Here is a 21,469-nt window from a genome sequence, read left to right on the forward strand (position 1 = left end):
TGAATCATTGTTGCCTAGTGAACCAACCTCTGTTGAAAGAGCTCTTGCTGATCCCCAATGGTATAAGTCTATGAAGGTCGAGTATGATGCTCTTCTATAGATTAACACTTGGACTTTAGTCCCATATAATCCCAATATGAATTTGGTTGTGAACAAATGGGTCTTTAGAGTTAAACTTAAGTTGATGGCACCCTTGATAAATACAAATCACACTTGGTTGCAAAAGGTTATCTTCAAACTTTTGGAATTGATTATGCTGATACATTTAGCCCAGTGGTAAAGCCAACTATCACTACTACAAAAATTACATTATAAGTCGATTAAAAACTGACATCTGAATGTTCATAAGTCAGTTGGGAACTGACTTCCCATGCAATGACTTATGATGTAAAAACGTAGTAGGTCAGCTGGCGCAAAACCGACATCTGGTGTAAGACATGGTACGTCGGTGGAAAACTGACATCTGGTGTAAGACATAGTACGTCGGTGTCAAACCGACGTCTAGTGTAAGATATGGTAGGTCGGTTGTACACCGACCTCTAGTGTAAAACAGGATATGTCGGTTCACAGCCGACTTATGGTGTAGACATCTATTGTCAGTTTTAGTAGAACCGACTTATGGTGTTTTTTTTCTTAAAAAGTGTATTACGCCCAAAACAAATCATGCTTTTTATACAAACAAACTGAACAAAACAAAACATATATCACAATAATATAAAATACTAGAATTTGAACTAAGTATCTAAAATAACGAGTCTTAAGTTAATTACAAAATGACTCATATAAGCATTGTAAACTATAGTCGGACAACAAAAGTGTGTATATCTTCAAGAAAGTCTAAGTTAACATTGTAAGTATATCTCATTAAAAGTCTAAGTTAACAAAAGTGAGTGGACCTATGTAGTACTCATCAAATCCATGACGCATTGTACCCATTCTTCACGTACTTCATTGATCTCATCCTTTGTGTAATAGTTCTTCCCACCACACTAAAACAATATTCATTGCATGAGTTGAATTAATATACTTAATCTTAAGGTAAAGCTAGAACTTTAATAATGAATACTTTCACTTACGTTACTAGTTAGCCATTGCATTGAAAATTCATTTGTCACAAAGTCCTTCATCATCCTCATTGGTTTCCCTAAAATTGGACTAAAATCCTCTTGCACGTAGAAAATTCTCATAACAAATTTTTAGTGCTGTCATATTCCTATTAATACACTATCTTTTTAACTCAAATTTTGACAGAGCTTCCCTATACCAATCAAACAAGAACAATGCAAGCACAACATAATTTAAATATAAGAAAATAAAACATAATTCTAGATGAATTTGGGCAACATTTCCCTTGTAATAGTAGCCTAACCATCTGTCAATAGAGAATCAAGCAATTCAAACAACACACAATAAGTTTCTTCCTTATATCTTCGCAGCACACAAATAAATTTCCCAGAAACTACTTTACTAAAACACACAAGTTCTCAACCTTCCATTATCACGGCAACACACATTTTTAATCTCAGAACCTACTTCACTATGAATGAATATTTAAGATATTCAAACTCCTCTAACATTTTTATAATAATATTTATAAAAAAAAATAAGAGAATATACGTACCTCTTGCAATTAACAATAATCAAGCAAATTAATTCACTTGGCAATGATCCTTGCTAATATTTCCACCCAAAACCTACAAAATTAAATTAATACCTTAAAGATTACTAGACAAATAAAAATTAAGGTCATTGGTGATTATAAATCTGTTGTGAAAATTAATATACGCAAGTATACGCAGTCACACAAGTAATAAAGTGATAAGTAAGATCGTCTCCACAGGGATTGCAAGTAAAATTTAATACAAAATCAATTATTTAACAATTTGGATTTTAAGAAAATAAATTGATTGGATGTTGTGAACTAGAATAAAATTGATTGAACTGGAATTAAGATTGAAATACTGCTACAAATGCTGGAAAATTAACTGCAAGGAAAAGTAATCAAAGGACAAACAGACTTGAATAGCTAAATCCCCCCTATGTTTTATCTGCCCAGTTGTTACAGCATTACTTCAGCAAAAATGCACAGAGTTAACTAGAATTCCTTACAAGCCCATGAGATTTTTCCAAAACTCATGAAATAAGTTCTATCATCTAACCCAATATATTCCTATATTAAATCAGATTCAAGAACATAATTTAAGCATCAATTCTCAAAGTCATGCAAGGTAGTAAAATATTCCTATTTCACTTACTAAGAATAACCTAGAAATGGGTATTCTCTTGCATCATTCAAGTACCAACTACTAGAATTAACATTTCCAGTATTAAATCTAGCTTAATAACCTGCCATTGATTTCCAAACAACAACAGTAAATAAACATGAAGCTCACTTGAATGAACAATGACAATTTAGCTTAAGTAATGCATTCAAATTTAAAATACATGACAAAAGGGGTTTTTAACCATTCAAATCTCAAAACTTTAGCTCATAACTAAAGTAGCAAACATAAACCAAAATAGAAAATTAATATCCATGAGTGCTAGAATAGCTATGCAAAATAAGAAAATACAAAATAGAGAAGAAAGGAAGAAATGAGAACAAAGCCTAGATTGATGGTGTTGTAGGTTGGATCTTCTTGTCCTTATCTTCCTCATTCAATTCCTTGTGTTTCCTTCTTTTTCTTCTTCTTCTTCATGCTCTTTTTTTTCTGCAACTTTTCTCTAACAATAGCAGCCCCCTTTTTTGTGTATTCAATGTGATGGTGGCTGGTACTTCTTTTTCTCTATTCCCCCCTTTATGTATTACGGCTGGGTCCTTTCTTTACCCTACTTAGAAAGCCCATTTCCTTCTTTGGTCCCTCTTTTGCCACCTTAGCCAGCTGACTTATTTCATTAAAATGGATGCCACATAGGCGCTGAGGTCATTACTTAAGTGCAGCTGGCTTTTTGTCCACGCCATCCTTCTTTTTCCATAATTGCTACGAGTCTGGCTTACAGCATCCGAGCAGCAATGCTAACTTTCTGTCCCCTTTTTCTTTTGATTCCCTTGAGTCCCTTGGCGAGTTTAAGGTTCCTTTCCTAGATAACAAAACACACATATTTACATAAATATTTACAATTACTACCAACAAATCACAAGACTCTTGAATTGACACACTAATTAGAAAATAAAGGTAAAAACTAAACAAACTTACAATTAACAACACCCTCATTACTCTTTTCAACCAAAAACAAGTTCAAAGTTCATAAAAATAACTCTAAATCATAGAGTTATCAAAATCAAAACAAAATTACATACACACACCAAAATTAAATAATAAATAGTAAAATTAATCAAAATAGAAATCCAAAACAAGGAGCTAGTAAGCTGGAACAACATATGGCTTACCATCATTCAATTTTTTTTATTTTATTTTTATTGCACATTGTCTCTCTGGTCTAGTCCTATCAATCTTTATTCTCTATTCTACTATATCTATATTTACTTGACTTATCTATACAATTTAGTGAACATATATGTATTTGTATTATGGCATTGTGTGGACCACAGATTAATATGGTTATCTCTTCTATTAACTACCTTATTACTATTATTATTATTATTATTAATTACTACTAATAAAAACACAAATAAAATAAAAAGGAGAGGGTCATCCATGTCTTAAAAGACAGACTCTTACATTGGTCCCACGAACAAGGAAAAGAAAAGGTTAAAAAGGAGGGATTAATTTATTAATCATGTAATTATATAATAAAACACTGATTGTGACACTACGTATGTAAATATTATATATATATATATACATGGGGCATGAGTCATAGAAGAAACAGAGTTTGTCGTTAATTAAATAGTACCACATTGTATATATATATATATTTGTACATGTCATGCAATGCATATATATATTCACATTCTCCTAATTACACCGCTTTAACTCTACTCAAACAAACTTTAATCTCATGTGAAACACCAATACATATGATTATACAAGATCAGAGTAAAAACTAAATCAAATAAATGAGATTCTACAAGATCATCAATATCATCTTAGGGACAACCGGTTAGTTTTGGAGTCTCTGAACACTGTGTACCCTGCTGGTTTTGGAGGAAGGAAGGCCAATTTGTTAGCCACGCAAGATGTCACTCCGCCCATCTCTCTCTCCCTCTTTCTAATATGTATAATATATATGTGTATGTATATATATTATGTATGTATGAGTGTTGTTTTCTTCTTCTTGTTCTTACTTTAACCATTCAAATCCTATGTGTAATGCCCCAAATTTCCTAATAAGGTTTAGGACCTTGATTAGGAGACCGGGAGGGCCATAATTGATTTATTATAGTATTTAATGATTATATGCATGTTTATGTGAATTATATTATTATATGGTGGTAAATGCATGCATGTGAGAGTATTTATTATTATAAGGGTATTTTGGTAATTTGGCCACTGTGGGCATAATTGTATATTTTGGGTACATGGTTGTGATTAATTAATATAGCCACATTATAAGGTGGATTGGTTCGAGCTGTTCGGCATGAGACGATCATGAGATGTAAGTGTTCGGTCTAGTCATAACGGGTTTAAGTCCGGGTCTCGGGGTGAATTTAATGATTAGAGCATTACCGGGAATTAAAGGGTAATGTGATATGATTTATTGGTATTTGGGAATATTGAGAATAGCGGGAATTGGGAAGCGTTAATTATGATTAACGGGATAAGTGGAAAGTACCAATTTACCCTTGGAATGGTTTTAGAAGCCTTTAATGACTTGAGGGTATTTTAGTCATTTGGAAGGATTTATATTATCCTTTAGTTGGTTGTGGAAGGTTATAGAAATAACAGAGCCAAAACAGGGGTTTTCATCTTCAACCCGTACACCATCCCTCACCATCTCTTCTTTGGAGTTTTGAGCTCAAGGTGGAGAAGCAAGCTAGGGAAATCAAAGCTTGGGAATTCTAGACTTAGTTCAACCATTGAGGAAGGTTTAAAGCTGGTTTTAAGGTGAGTTCTAGCCATGGAATTCAGGTTGTGCTCTTTTTTCCTTTTGGTTTTTAGCTTATGGTTTTTGATGTAGAAAGTGGGAATCAAGGGGAGTTTTTGTGTGTATTTGGTTGGGTTTTGATAGGGGTGAGTTGTAGATGATGTTTGGTGGTTGAATTGGGTGTTAAGGTGTGATTTGAGAAGGTTTGAGGGGCTGGTTCTAAGGGAAAACGCAGGGGAAAGTTTGGTGGTGCGAGCTGTCATTTTGGCTGAACTGGAGGTTGCGCCGCGGCATGGCCAGGGAGAGCCGCGGCCCTTGGAGGAAGCTGAGTTTGGGCGCCTCTATTTGAGGGGCGGGCCGCGGCATGGCCAAGGAGGGCCGCGGCCCTTAAGGTCATTTTAGCCCAAAATGGTGTTTTTAGCTTGGGGATTCAAGCCATAGGCCTCGGGGTTGAACCTAGTACCCGGTTAAGTGGGAATTGATATCCCGGAGGCTAGATATTGATTTGGGAACTTATGTTGATCATTTTTATTGATGGTATCTTATATTTGGTTATGACTAGGTGACCGCTAAAGGACTAAAAGTTGATCGTTCTCAAGGGTCATTCTTTAAATCATTCTAGCTCGAATCTGAGGTAAGAAAACTGCACCCTGTGTATATGTGACATGCATGGCTATTCTTGATGCATGTGGATTGATTATTAAGTATGACATGCATGGCTATTCTTGATGCATGTTGGTTAATTGTTGAATGTGACATGCATGGTGGTTATTGGTGCATGTTGGATTGTTGAGTATGATGCATGTGATGCACGAGAAATATATGATTAGGACATGCTTTGTATACTGGGTATGATGTTGTTCAGAGCTTGAGCCTCTGTGTTGTGCATGGACCTAATTGTACTAGTACCTGTTAAGTAAGCTTGCTGAATGCCTTGTTTACGGATATTGGATATGTGATATATGTTTGGTGACATGGCTTACTTGTGTATAGCGCTCGCTTATTAGTCAGAATCAGCAATGGTGTCAGATCCGTCTGTGAAGCTGTGACTTATTAGTTAAGTTCACAACGGGCTGAGCACTGGTCGAGTTTCACCGACCCAAGAGTCAGAAGTGGCAGTGCGTTGCGAACGCCGGGCCAAATGGAGATTAGATCTAATCGAGGTTGGCATTGGATGACCCATATAGGGTATCAATGCTGGACCGACCGGAAGGTCAATGAGAACTATAAGCGCTTACCTGGTCTAAGACCAAATGATTTCAGCCAAGGTATATGACCCCGGTGACTGTTTGTCACATGGCTGGGGGACGCTGTCCTTAGTTACGACTCTAGAGTCGGGAGGATGGTTATGTTGGTGACTATCACCATGCACCTATCTTGATCAAGCTTATGAAGGAACCACTTGTCAATTGAGCGGTACCTACTTCCGTGACTTTTGGCTATTGTCACCTATTTGCCTAAGCTATTGGTCCTGAGTAACCAATACAATTACTGTTGATATTATATCATGTTATCTGTTGATATTATATCATGTTACCAGAGGATATTACATCATGTTATCTGTTGATATCATATCATGTTATATGGTGTTTTCTTGCTGGGCTTCGGCTCACGGGTGCTACGTGGTGCAGGTAAAGGCAAGAGGAGGCTGGACCATCCCTGAGTTGGAGAGCTTAGGTGATGATGTGTACATATGCAGCTTCTCGTCTGCCACGGCCAAGGTTTAAAGTGGAACTAAGGTTAAACCTTGTTTTGCCGCTTAGAACGGCCTGTTGTAAATTTTTTCTGTAATAGACTCTGAAACTATATTTTCGGGATCCCAATGTATATATTGAACGTTCTAGTGAAACGTTACATCTTAACTAAAGTTTTTAATCCCTAAACCGCTAATCATACTTAGTTCACGATTTTGGCCAAATGACTCGGTTAGCGAGTTTAGCACTGTTTACAAGGCACACCGTAACGGTCCCTGGAGTTTGGGGCGTTACACTATGTTTCTGCTATTTATAGATGCGAAATGGAGACTCATGAAAGAGCATATATACTAGTAATACTAGTGATTATAAAGTTTCAAAGCTTATAATTAATTAATTATAACTTGAACATAAAGCTATATCATGACTTAACATGCATGTAAACAAACGTACCAAAGCATCCATAAGCTATATCCATATATATATATATTCATTTTGAAACATAGCTTTATTCTTTTTCAATATGCACCACTCCATCGTACTGTACTACCAGATTTGATGGTCTTTTGAGATAATGTCAGTATGAATTTTTTTACCTGGTGAAACATTATTGCTACAGCTATTATCATATCACAATGAATCCAATGAAAAAACATCACATTTTTCTAAGCAGCCAAATTAAGTTAGTCAACTCAGCTAATGGAATGGTCAAAATACTTTAAGAAAATGGGTGTTAAAGTCTATAATTGTTTATCCATTTGCCAATTGGCATGTGATTAATTGGAATATATTAATAATGGAAGGTTCAACCATATACAAGCTAAATTATGCTACTTTTTGTATTGACAGATGTAGAATGTGATGAATCTATCTTATGCTCAATCAGAATCTATCTTATGCTCAATCAAGTTCGGAAATATGCTAGTTAAAAGAAAATAAAAATCAATGCAAGTGAATACTCATTTCATAAGAAAATTTTACTCACATGCTCAAATTGCTTGCCACTCAAAATCTGCATATTGATGAAACCTCATATCCCCCACAGAAGTATGGTCCAAGTAGCATTATTTAAGAGGCCATATCCTAAAGAGTAATGATGCAGCCATCAGAAGTTAGTTTCCAAACAAATCCGATCAATCCAGCCATGAGCAGGTTGAAGAGTGCTAACAGGCCTTGGAGGACCGAACCCACGTGTGTGGCGAAATACTGGAATAACTTGTATCCTTCTCACATATCACACTAGTGTTGACAGAAAAAGAAAATAAAATAATTGTTTAGAAGGACACAATCACCATTATCAGCAGACAGAGCATGCAAATGTTGGCCTTTTGATGCTTCTGTTCTTGCATTTTGTTAGTTCGAAATTCATAAAACAATGCACTCCACTTAACAGAAGGTAAAGAATCACTTCAGCAATCCAAACCGATATTACAAACTTCTCGTGGAGATTAAGCATGATCTCGTTCTAACACAGAAATATGAATCAATTTGAAAAATAGATTCATCACACTCTACATCTGTTACAGATGATTCTTACATGATGCATGATCTAAAGCAAGAAAGAACAAAACAGCTTAAAACGTATAGTTCACATTAAAAACAATAATGCATGAAGAGACCCAATACTAATGCTTGTAGTTTCCTCTTGGAATATACCTAAGCACAAGAGAAACCCATAAAAACCAATAAACAATATATATATATAGTTATACACAGATTAAAGACCAAATCAAACTCCTGGGAAGAAAACAAACCCTAGAAATTCACAAATCCGGCCTGTAACGCCCCGATTTCCCGAGACGTTACTTAGGGAGTCCATTTAAAAATAATAAACAATAAATACTTTAAGACACTAAGAGAACATATGTATTTAAAATTTAAGCAGCAATGAGATCTCATTATTTAAAAATAAAAATGTTGGACGCTAGGTTTAATAACAAAACATAAGGAAAATAACCATTCAAGTCTGAAAATTTAAAAACATAACATTTATTTCTAAAAACATAAAATAACTGGAGCCCAGCCTCTAACATGTTTCGTCCATGCCTCGAGCCCGCACCACTCACTGCTTTGCTTTGCCTTTACCTGCACACAGAGTACCCGTGAGCTAACGCCCAGTAAGAAGAGCTATGTAGGACATAACTCCCCAAACCAGAAAACATAAACTTTCAACTAAACATAAATAAACATCATAAGCACAATAATCATCGTGTGATATATAAACACCATATCACACTAACATAATGTGAGTTACACTCACACACATAAATACTAACAAGTCATGTTGATCGGACATGAAATGTAATCTGCCTTGCCTGCGCTGTACTCACACTCGGCATTCCCACGGTGGCTACTAGTCTAGCCTGCGCTGTACTCACACTCGGCCGTTCCCTCGAGACATCGTTGCCCTGCCTGCGCTGTACTCACACTCGGCAGTTCCGTGGTGGCATCCTATTATCATGAGTTATACACACCCAAGATAATTCCTGCAAGTGCTATACTCACACAAGCAGCTAAAATCTAGTAGCACGCCTACTCTATCCTCTTAGCATGTCTACTAACTAAAATCTCTAGCACTATCCTCATGCTAGTCAACCTAATGCAACAATTCAGGTCACAAATATAATTACATAACTAACAAATAAGAAAACAAGGTTGTACGCATAACGTACACCCTATGCGCAGATGTCCACTCTTCTTACCTTACACAGTGCGTTTTCCGCTGACGTGTCTCGAACCACTCGCTGCGTCACCTCGATGACCACTAGCTCCTAGACGTCCAATTACACAGCGAAAATTTAGGAAAAAAATAAAATAGGCGTTAAGGTTTTGTTTCGAAACCTTAATTATCGAAATAATTTAACTATGCCATTTTAACATGCATGACACGTAAATTAAAACAATTTTCCACAAAAGGTCCAAACCATCATGTCACATACACAAACAATGATGTTTCTAACATATCGCATGAATTCATATAATTACTTTTTATGTGAAATTACCAAAATACCCTTTAATATCATAATTACATTAAAGACTCAATAATTTTATAAAAATTATCATATGACAACAAAATTTAATAAATAACTTTTCCAGAACCCTAAATAATCAGCAAATTCTCATATACGACCAGAAAAATAATTTTTAACATTTATAAATTATTTTTCCTCAATTTCTCAAATAAAACCCAAATAATATAAATAAATACACAACCAAGCCCAAAAATCAAACTAACATACAGAACTGTTTAAAATTCCAAAATAAACTTATAAAAATTATTTTAGAATTTTCTGGGCAAAATAACTAATTTTCTTAATTAATTTATAGAGAAACTAATTAATTAAAGAAAAATTAATAACTGATTAAAAATAGAATCTAACTATACAGATCGGTTTCTACACCCTACAGTAACACACAAAAATTATCTAAGGTTCAGAACAGTAGCATTAATATTTTTTTATATTTAAAATATAACATAAGCCAAATAAATCATGAAAATTTCATAAATGATACAAATTCGAAATAAAATTACAGAGAGCCTTAGAATCTCATTTTAAACATATACAAAAATTCTCAGAATTTTCAGAATACTTTAAATAATTTTCCACATTTATTTTCTTAAATCACACATTTAAAAGTAAATAATTGAAGAAAATTATCAAATACGATCAAAACTTAAATCTAAACGTACAAAGTCATTCTAAAACATACAGATATCATTGAAACATAAAATCATATTTTTCTGAACAATAAAAATATTTTTCATAATTAATCTTTATTTAAACTTCAATAAATCATAATAATTCAAAGAAAAATCAGAAAAATATGAAACCAGTTGGAAAATGCTCTAAAATTAATGTACTAATTTTTAAGATTGAAAAACCAAAAAAAACACCTCAGTAAACACCCAGATCGGGTTCGCCGGAAATATCGCCGGTTTTGTCTTCTTCTCCGGCGACGGCGACTCTATGGCTGACTTTTGCTGCTTTCCAATCCTTCTCTTGCTTGGAAAATGATCCCCTTATGTCCAGAACTTCAAATCAATAGACCCCAGCCCAAAAAGATGTCCGTAACCCCTTGTTCCGAAGTCTTCTTCTCCAAGTCCGGTGTACCGCCAAAAATGGAGCTCAAAATTAGTTTTTCTTGCTCTAGACCATTTCAGCCCATTTCTTCACGTCAAAACCGATTATTGGAGTCCCCTAAGCTTGTTTATCACCACCCACACACACCATACACTCTTGAACACACTTAAATCCAAAATTATCCAAGAATATGCATTTTCTTGGATAAAAATGGTGAATCACAATCCGAGGCTTTATAAATGTATTTCTCACACTCAAAATGTTTATTTCCTCCCCTAGAATGATTCTACAATGCTCTTTACTGCCCAGATTTTTCCCAAGTGCAAGAACTCAAAAATTTCTTCTCTTTAAAAAAAACGATAAGAACACTCTCTCTCTTCAATCCTTTGATTCCCTCAATATTCCCACGATTTCTTCATCAGATTATCATGGTAACACGTTTTGGAAATAGGTTTTAAAAAAAATAAATTAGCGTTTGAAGTGGTAAAATCCTCTTTTCAAGGAATTTATTTATTTATTTTCTTTAAAAAAAAATAAAATAAATTGACTAAGTTCCACAACTGATATTATCAGTTAAATTTCAAAAATTTAATCAATTTTATGAATATTTAATCATGTTAAAACAGAAGAAATAAAGTCTCTAAAATGCCCCTTGAACCAATCCCATACTTGAGGGTATTATGGTCTTTTCACAAATTCTAATATTTAATATTATGGTAAATCAAAAATTACACATAATAAGATAAAATAATTTCAAGCATATTATTATTACTATTATGCTCATAATAGTAATAATAATTACTATTATAATTTTTAAATAAATAAAATAACTTAACCCGAGCCATTATTTATTCACTTGACATTATTCTCATGTTGTGATTCCACAAAAACTCAAACATGAGAAACCATGAATTTTATTTCCATTGGAAGTCATACATATCCAATAATCCATCAAAGGAAAAGAAAAAAAAAATGACAAGGATGCACACAATGGGAAAATTACGAAATTGCCCTTCCGGGAAAACGGATATTACAATTATCCCCCCCTGAAAAGAAATTTCGTCCCGAAATTTTATTCAAACAACTCGGGATACTGCTGCAGCATATCAGACTCTAATTCCCAGGTTGCCTCCTGAACAACACTGTTCCTCCACAATACCTTTACAAAGGAAATGGTCTTATTCCTTAGAACTTTGTCCTTTCGATCGAGTATTTTCACTGGACGCTCATCGAATGACAAATCCTCCTGCAAACCCAAGGTCTCGTAGCTCAGCACATGCGATGGGTCGGATACATATTTTCGAAGTTGTGACACATGAAATACATTGTGCACCCCGGACAATGATGGTGGTAAAGCTACCCTGTAAGCCACATTGCCCACTCTATCCAAAATCTCAAAAGGTCCGACATATCTGGGACTTAGCTTTCCCCTCTTGCCAAACCTCTTCACCGAGATTCCTTTCCTTGGAGTCACACGAAGAAATACATGATCACCAACTTCAAACTCAACATGCTTGCGCTTTAGGTCTGCATAAGACTTCTGTCTACTCTGAGCTGTGACCATTCTAGCCCTGATTTTCTGAATAGCCTCATTGGTGTGTTGCACTGCATCGGGTCCAAGTAGTTTTCTCTCTCCTAGTTCATCCCAGTGAAGTGGGGACCTACACTTTCTTCCATACAACATTTCATATGGTGCTACCCCGATGGTAGATTGGTAGCTGTTGTTGTACGAAAACTCAATTAGTGGCAAGTATCTACTCCAGGATCCCTGAAAGTCAATGACACACGCTCTGAGCATATCTTCTAAGATTTGATTTGTTCTCTCAGTTTGACCATCCGTTTCTGGGTGATAAGCTGTACTGAACTTCAACCGAGTTCCCATCGCTCTTTGCAAACTCTCCCAGAATGATGATGTAAACCGAGCATCCCGATCACACACAATAGAGTACGGTGTCCCATGTAGCCGTACTATCTCATTCATGTACAACTCGGCGAACTGATCCATAGAATAAGTCATGCGCACTGGTAGGAAGTGAGCTGACTTAGTATACCTATCCACAATTACCCAAATTGCATCGTGCTGTTTTGTGGTCCTAGGTAACCCCGTCACAAAATCCATAGATATCTCATCCCATTTCCATTCAGGAATATTCAACGGTTGCAATAGCCCCGCTGGTCTTTGATGTTCTGCCTTAACCTGTTGACAGGTTAAGCATTTTGCCACATATTCCACTACATCCTTTTTCATTCCCGGCCACCAATACAATACCTTAAGGTCATGGTACATCTTAGTGGTCCCGGGATGAACTGAATATGGGGTAGTATGAGCTTCTGCCAGAATCTCTTTCCTCAGCTCATCATTGTTTGGCACACAAATACGCCCCTTGAATCTGATTAGTCCAGTATCTGACATAGTGAAATCCTTGGCATTCCCATCCTGCATCTCTTGCTTTAGGTCACTTAACTTCTTGTCTGCATTTTGTCCTTCCCTGATCCTTTCTAACAAGGTGGACTGAAGTGTAACCTTTGCAAGTTTTCCTGTGATCAGTTCTATACCAGCGCGTTCCATGTCTTCTAGGATCTTCCTTGATACTCCTTGTAAATAAGAAACCATTCCCGGCCCTCTGCGACTAAGTGCATCCGCCACAACATTGGCTTTACCAGGGTGGTATAGTATGTCGCAGTCATAATCCTTGACTAACTCCAACCATCTCCTCTGTCTCATATTTAACTCCTTCTGGGTGAAGAAGTATTTGAGGCTCTTGTGATCGGTGTAAATCTCACATTTCACCCCATAGAGATAGTGACGCCAAATCTTCAGTGCAAAGACAACCGCTGCTAATTCCAGGTCGTGTGTCGGATACCTCTGCTCATAATCTTTCAGTTGCCTAGAGGCATAGGCTATCACCTTACCAGACTGCATCAGTACACATCCCAACCCTTGTTTTGATGCATCACAGTAAACCACGAACTGCCCGTCCTCTGAGGGTAAGCTGAGTACAGGTGCTGATATAAGCCGACTCTTCAATTCCTGGAAGCTCTGCTCGCATTTATCTGACCAATTGAACTTCAGATTCTTTCTTGTCAATTCTGTCATCGGTGCGGCTATCTTTGAAAACCCTTCGACAAACCTCCTATAATAGCCCGCCAAACCCAGAAAACTTCTGACTTCCGAGGCATTCTTTGGTCTTGGCCATTCTTTCACTGCAGCAATCTTTGCAGGATCTACTTTCACTCCTCCATCGGTGACAATATGACCCAGAAAACCAACCTCAGATAACCAGAACTCACACTTCTTGTATTTGGCATATAGCTGATGTTGTCTTAATCGTTGCAAGGTCAGACGTAAATGAACCTCATGTTCTTCTTCTGTCTTGGAGTAGACCAATATATCATCTATGAACACAATGACAAACTGATCCAAGTACTCCTTGAAAACCCTGTTCATGAGGTCCATAAAAGCTGCTGGGGCATTTGTGAGTCCAAACGACATCACCAGAAATTCGTAATGCCCGTACCTGGTTCTGAAGGCTGTCTTTGGTATATCATCATTCTTGATCCTCAATTGATGGTATCCCGACCGAAGATCAATTTTTGAAAACACCTTGGTCCCCTGAAGCTGGTCAAACAGATCATCGATTCTTGGCAAAGGATATCTGTTCTTTATTGTGACCTTATTCAGCTCCCGATAATCAATACACATCCTCATAGACCCGTCTTTCTTCTTGACAAAAAGCACTGGTGCGCCCCAAGGAGAATAGCTCGGTCTGATGAACCCCAACTTTAGTAATTCCTCCAATTGAGTTTTGAGCTCTTTCAATTCTGCTGGTGCCATTCTGTATGGTGCTCGAGATACTGGCGTTGTCCCGGGCATCAGATCAATTACAAATTCTATCTCCCTGTGCGGAGGTAAACCTGGCAGTTCTTCTGGAAAAACATCGAGGAACTCAGCTACAACTCTTGTCTCTTCAGGTCTCCTTTCTGTCTCTTCGGTTTCATTGACCATGTTCACGAGATACCCCAAACATCCGTGTTGCAACATTTCTCTAGCTTTCATCGCTGATATGATAGGAGTTCTGGGTTTCTTGCTTATGCCTTCGAACTCAAACGAATCTCCACCTTCCGGTGCAAAGACCACTTTCTTGCGTTTGCAGTCGATAGATGCACCGTATTTGGAAAGAAAATCCATCCCCAGAATTAGATCAAAATCATACAAATCTAATACAATCAAGTCTACATACAATTCCCTCCCACCTATCCATAAAGGTACAGCTTTAACCCAATTTTTAGATATTACAATTTCCCCAGAAGGTAACATAGTCCCAAACCCCACATCAAATATTTCACTAGGTGCATTTACAACATTTACAGTTCTACTAGAAATATAAGAGTGTGATGCACCAGAATCAAATAAAACTTTACATGTGATATTGGCCATAGGGATCTGACCTGTTATGACGGAAGGACTTGCCTCAGCTTCAGCTTGGGTGATGGTGAAGACTCTGGCTGGGACGTACTTGTCATCCTTCTTCTGTTCTTCCTTACTGCCAGATTGTTCCCATGTCGGACAATTGCGCTTCACATGACCTTCCTTCCCACATTTGTAGCAAACTCCAGCTCTGCACTCACCAAGATGGCGTTTTGTGCACTTAGGGCAAGGTGGAATGTTTCTGCTACCATTTCCACCAGGACGGTTGTCATTGTTGGGCTTGGGCCGTTTATCATTTCTGGCTTGGCTTGGCTGGTCCTGTACCCTTTTCCTATTGTCAGTGGAGGTGGTTGCCCCACTCTTCTTAGCATCTCTTCTAGCAACATTATCTTTCCAGATTCTCTCTTCGCTTCTTTCAGCCGTAAGAGCCATTTCCACCACTTCAGCATAGGTGAAAGCACCTCTAGAAACAATCTCCACATCCCGAGCTATCATTGGTTTTAGACCTCTCACAAACCGGTCCGCTCGTACCTTGTCAGTAGGTACAAGATCCTTGGCAAACTTCGCCAACCGATCGAACTTCTGTGCATATTCTGTCACCGAGAGATTACCTTGAGTCAGCTTGGTAAATTCATCCATTTTTGCTGCTAACACTGCTGAGTTGTAGTATTTATCATTAAACACTTGTTTGAATCCGTCCCAATCCATAGTGTTAACATCCCGTGATTGCTCCACTACCTCCCACCAAATCCGAGCATCTTTTCTCAGCATGAAAGATGCGCACACCACTCGTTCATTTCCTTGAACTCCCATCATGTTCAAGATCCTCTCCATCCCACTGATCCACTCCTCTGCCTGGACAGGATCGATGCTGCCTTCAAACACTGGCGGGTGTTGCTTTCGAAACCTTTCAAACAAAGGCTCCATACGATTCTCCGCAACTGGTAACCCTACGATGGCAGGTGGCTGACTAACCATTGGTGCTTCAGACCTTACAGGTGGCCCAGCTTGCTGCCTCAGTTGATTGATCTCTGCGTTCTGTCTTTGAATGGTCTCTTCCATTCTCGCAAAACGTTCCTCCCATCCTTGTGGCGGTTCGGGCTGTGCTGCATTCATTGCTGCTCTCCCCCTACCTCGACCACGTCCTACTCTGACTGATCTACGAGGGAGCATTCTCAATTTCCTGAACCACACACGTAAATAACTTATAATGAAAAGGAATTATTGCGGTAAGAGATCATTATAAGAGAACACTAAGTACATAAATGTGCATAGTCAAAAAGCAAAAATTCTTAAGTAATCTTTAACCGCTTACAGTACAGTGAGTCGAGCTCGTCCTTGGCGATGAACTTTACATGTTAGGGCTTATCACAGATTCTTTAGGACCGTTTTTCTCTGATACCATACTGTAACGCCCCGATTTCCCGAGACGTTACTTAGGGAGTCCATTTAAAAATAATAAACAATAAATACTTTAAGACACTAAGAGAACATATGTATTTAAAATTTAAGCAGCAATGAGATCTCATTATTTAAAAATAAAAATGTTGGACGCTAGGTTTAATAACAAAACATAAGGAAAATAACCATTCAAGTCTGAAAATTTAAAAACATAACATTTATTTCTAAAAACATAAAATAACTGGAGCCCAGCCTCTAACATGTTTCGTCCATGCCTCGAGCCCGCACCACTCACTGCTTTGCTTTGCCTTTACCTGCACACAGAGTACCCGTGAGCTAACGCCCAGTAAGAAGAGCTATGTAGGACATAACTCCCCAAACCAGAAAACATAAACTTTCAACTAAACATAAATAAACATCATAAGCACAATAATCATCGTGTGATATATAAACACCATATCACACTAACATAATGTGAGTTACACTCACACACATAAATACTAACAAGTCATGTTGATCGGACATGAAATGTAATCTGCCTTGCCTGCGCTGTACTCACACTCGGCATTCCCACGGTGGCTACTAGTCTAGCCTGCGCTGTACTCACACTCGGCCGTTCCCTCGAGACATCGTTGCCCTGCCTGCGCTGTACTCACACTCGGCAGTTCCGTGGTGGCATCCTATTATCATGAGTTATACACACCCAAGATAATTCCTGCAAGTGCTATACTCACACAAGCAGCTAAAATCTAGTAGCACGCCTACTCTATCCTCTTAGCATGTCTACTAACTAAAATCTCTAGCACTATCCTCATGCTAGTCAACCTAATGCAACAATTCAGGTCACAAATATAATTACATAACTAACAAATAAGAAAACAAGGTTGTACGCATAACGTACACCCTATGCGCAGATGTCCACTCTTCTTACCTTACACAGTGCGTTTTCCGCTGACGTGTCTCGAACCACTCGCTGCGTCACCTCGATGACCACTAGCTCCTAGACGTCCAATTACACAGCGAAAATTTAGGAAAAAAATAAAATAGGCGTTAAGGTTTTGTTTCGAAACCTTAATTATCGAAATAATTTAACTATGCCATTTTAACATGCATGACACGTAAATTAAAACAATTTTCCACAAAAGGTCCAAACCATCATGTCACATACACAAACAATGATGTTTCTAACATATCGCATGAATTCATATAATTACTTTTTATGTGAAATTACCAAAATACCCTTTAATATCATAATTACATTAAAGACTCAATAATTTTATAAAAATTATCATATGACAACAAAATTTAATAAATAACTTTTCCAGAACCCTAAATAATCAGCAAATTCTCATATACGACCAGAAAAATAATTTTTAACATTTATAAATTATTTTTCCTCAATTTCTCAAATAAAACCCAAATAATATAAATAAATACACAACCAAGCCCAAAAATCAAACTAACATACAAAACTGTTTAAAATTCCAAAATAAACTTATAAAAATTATTTTAGAATTTTCTGGGCAAAATAACTAATTTTCTTAATTAATTTATAGAGAAACTAATTAATTAAAGAAAAATTAATAACTGATTAAAAATAGAATCTAACTATACAGATCGGTTTCTACACCCTACAGTAACACACAAAAATTATCTAAGGTTCAGAACAGTAGCATTAATATTTTTTTATATTTAAAATATAACATAAGCCAAATAAATCATGAAAATTTCATAAATGATACAAATTCGAAATAAAATTACAGAGAGCCTTAGAATCTCATTTTAAACATATACAAAAATTCTCAGAATTTTCAGAATACTTTAAATAATTTTCCACATTTATTTTCTTAAATCACACATTTAAAAGTAAATAATTGAAGAAAATTATCAAATACGATCAAAACTTAAATCTAAACGTACAAAGTCATTCTAAAACATACAGATATCATTGAAACATAAAATCATATTTTTCTGAACAATAAAAATATTTTTCATAATTAATCTTTATTTAAACTTCAATAAATCATAATAATTCAAAGAAAAATCAGAAAAATATGAAACCAGTTGGAAAATGCTCTAAAATTAATGTACTAATTTTTAAGATTGAAAAACCAAAAAAAACACCTCAGTAAACACCCAGATCGGGTTCGCCGGAAATATCGCCGGTTTTGTCTTCTTCTCCGGCGACGGCGACTCTATGGCTGACTTTTGCTGCTTTCCAATCCTTCTCTTGCTTGGAAAATGATCCCCTTATGTCCAGAACTTCAAATCAATAGACCCCAGCCCAAAAAGATGTCCGTAACCCCTTGTTCCGAAGTCTTCTTCTCCAAGTCCGGTGTACCGCCAAAAATGGAGCTCAAAATTAGTTTTTCTTGCTCTAGACCATTTCAGCCCATTTCTTCACGTCAAAACCGATTATTGGAGTCCCCTAAGCTTGTTTATCACCACCCACACACACCATACACTCTTGAACACACTTAAATCCAAAATTATCCAAGAATATGCATTTTCTTGGATAAAAATGGTGAATCACAATCCGAGGCTTTATAAATGTATTTCTCACACTCAAAATGTTTATTTCCTCCCCTAGAATGATTCTACAATGCTCTTTACTGCCCAGATTTTTCCCAAGTGCAAGAACTCAAAAATTTCTTCTCTTTAAAAAAAACGATAAGAACACTCTCTCTCTTCAATCCTTTGATTCCCTCAATATTCCCACGATTTCTTCATCAGATTATCATGGTAACACGTTTTGGAAATAGGTTTTAAAAAAAATAAATTAGCGTTTGAAGTGGTAAAATCCTCTTTTCAAGGAATTTATTTATTTATTTTCTTTAAAAAAAAATAAAATAAATTGACTAAGTTCCACAACTGATATTATCAGTTAAATTTCAAAAATTTAATCAATTTTATGAATATTTAATCATGTTAAAACAGAAGAAATAAAGTCTCTAAAATGCCCCTTGAACCAATCCCATACTTGAGGGTATTATGGTCTTTTCACAAATTCTAATATTTAATATTATGGTAAATCAAAAATTACACATAATAAGATAAAATAATTTCAAGCATATTATTATTACTATTATGCTCATAATAGTAATAATAATTACTATTATAATTTTTAAATAAATAAAATAACTTAACCCGAGCCATTATTTATTCACTTGACATTATTCTCATGTTGTGATTCCACAAAAACTCAAACATGAGAAACCATGAATTTTATTTCCATTGGAAGTCATACATATCCAATAATCCATCAAAGGAAAAGAAAAAAAAAATGACAAGGATGCACACAATGGGAAAATTACGAAATTGCCCTTCCGGGAAAACGGATATTACACGGCCTCGTAACAGTCACACTCAAACATTTAAATATATAAATATATATGTCTATAAAACATTCAGAGTGAAACCCCAGAATGAAAATCATCCTCATTCCTCAGAATAAGAGGTGCCCATGCAAATATGATAATTTTCTTTTTCGCAATAACTACTCTAAAATGTCATTCAGTAATTGTATCAAACATTTTAAGAGCATGATGGCAACGTCAGTTCACTTAGTGAGAAACAAAAAATGATGACGATGATGATGATGATGAATAAACAAATCAACCATCGCTCAGGCTCAGCTCCCAAAAATGAAGCTCGTGCTGTCCTGATAATTACAATAGTTGACGGCGGCACTCGGAGTCGGCGGGTATGACGGCAAAAAGGATTGTCGACAGGACAGAGATGATGGCATGGAGGAGTGAGTGGGAGCATTGTTGTCTCCTATTATTACCATATACTTGCCAAACGGTATGCGGAATGAAGAAGACGAGAAGCTGAGTGACCGACGCTGGCGAAATGAAGAAGACGAGAAGAAAAAAATTTCGCGGGTGTACAGTGAAGAAGAAGAGTATGCGCGGGATACTCAATTTTATTTGTGTTTTTTTTTTCCACCCAAATTTTAACATGGAATGTCTCCAATAGCAACTGACATATGATGTAGCATCATAAGTCATTTTTAGAACTGACTTATGCTGTTAAAACTACAAATATATAATTTTAACATGGTAAGTCAGTCCATTAGCAATCGACCTATGATGTAGCATGATATGTCTGTTCTAGAACCGGCTTATGATATTAAAATTAAAAAATATATAACTTTAATATGTTGATATTTTATTTTAAAATTATAAATCTCCAACTTATTTAGTTTATTTTTTTTTCTAATATTTATAAATTAAAATATTTTATTATTAAAAACTAAATTAAATTTTTTTAATTCCAAATAATTAATTAATTAATATTTCAAAAATTATAATATATGTAATATTAATAAGTATATATTTTTTATACTTATTGCATTCACAAATCAATTATATATATGTATTGTTTGATAAAGTAATACCTTTTAAAATTCAAATAATACAAAAACAAATTAGACTATCTTTAACAATATATTTTTATAATGACATGAGACCTACCATGTCACATGAAAAGTCAGTTCCCACACAACCGACTTACCATGTCATTTAAAAAAATATTAATTAAATACATTAAAATATTTATAAAGTTTTTTTATTTTAAATTATAAGTACTATTCAATTAAAATATTTTTTCATTATAAAATATAATTATTTTTTATATTATAAATAATTAATTAATTTGATTCATCTATTAATATTTCAAAACATTATAATGTAGATAAATAAATATAAATTTTTTACATTTATTTCATACACTACTAAATAAATTATTGTATTTTAAAATTCAAATAATGTAAAATAAATAAAAATGTGACATGATAAGTCAGTTCATATAGTACCGACCTACCATGTTAGAAATGTAGGACATAGTAAGTCGGTCCCCATAGAACTGACCTA

At 35.7% G+C, this 21,469-nt stretch overlaps 1 protein-coding gene across 4 annotated transcripts; it reads right to left on the minus strand.

The window, feature by feature from the left end:
• Positions 1-8,498: 8,498 nt before the first annotated feature.
• Positions 8,499-19,481, minus strand: LOC133831715 (uncharacterized). Of its 4 annotated transcripts, XM_062262113.1 has the most exons (5): positions 18,720-19,480; positions 17,527-17,595; positions 15,215-16,377; positions 9,386-9,454; positions 8,499-8,768 (listed from the first exon to the last, which is right to left on the minus strand). In XM_062262113.1, the coding sequence occupies exons 3-4, from the start codon at positions 16,365-16,367 to the stop codon at positions 9,387-9,389; spliced, it is 1,221 nt and encodes a 406-aa protein (XP_062118097.1). In that variant the 5' UTR covers positions 16,368-16,377; positions 17,527-17,595; positions 18,720-19,480; the 3' UTR covers positions 8,499-8,768; position 9,386. The 4 variants fall into 4 exon arrangements, 3 of the variants coding, with proteins under 3 accessions (XP_062118097.1, XP_062118098.1, XP_062118096.1); XM_062262114.1 differs by lacking the exon at positions 9,386-9,454 and having other exon boundaries at positions 18,720-19,479; XM_062262112.1 differs by lacking the exon at positions 8,499-8,768 and having other exon boundaries at positions 8,769-9,454; positions 18,720-19,481.
• Between the last annotated feature and the right edge of the window lie 1,988 nt (positions 19,482-21,469).

Source organism: Humulus lupulus, chromosome 4 (assembly GCF_963169125.1).
Source record: "Humulus lupulus chromosome 4, drHumLupu1.1, whole genome shotgun sequence".
In the NCBI taxonomy this organism is placed as follows: domain Eukaryota; kingdom Viridiplantae; phylum Streptophyta; class Magnoliopsida; order Rosales; family Cannabaceae; genus Humulus; species Humulus lupulus.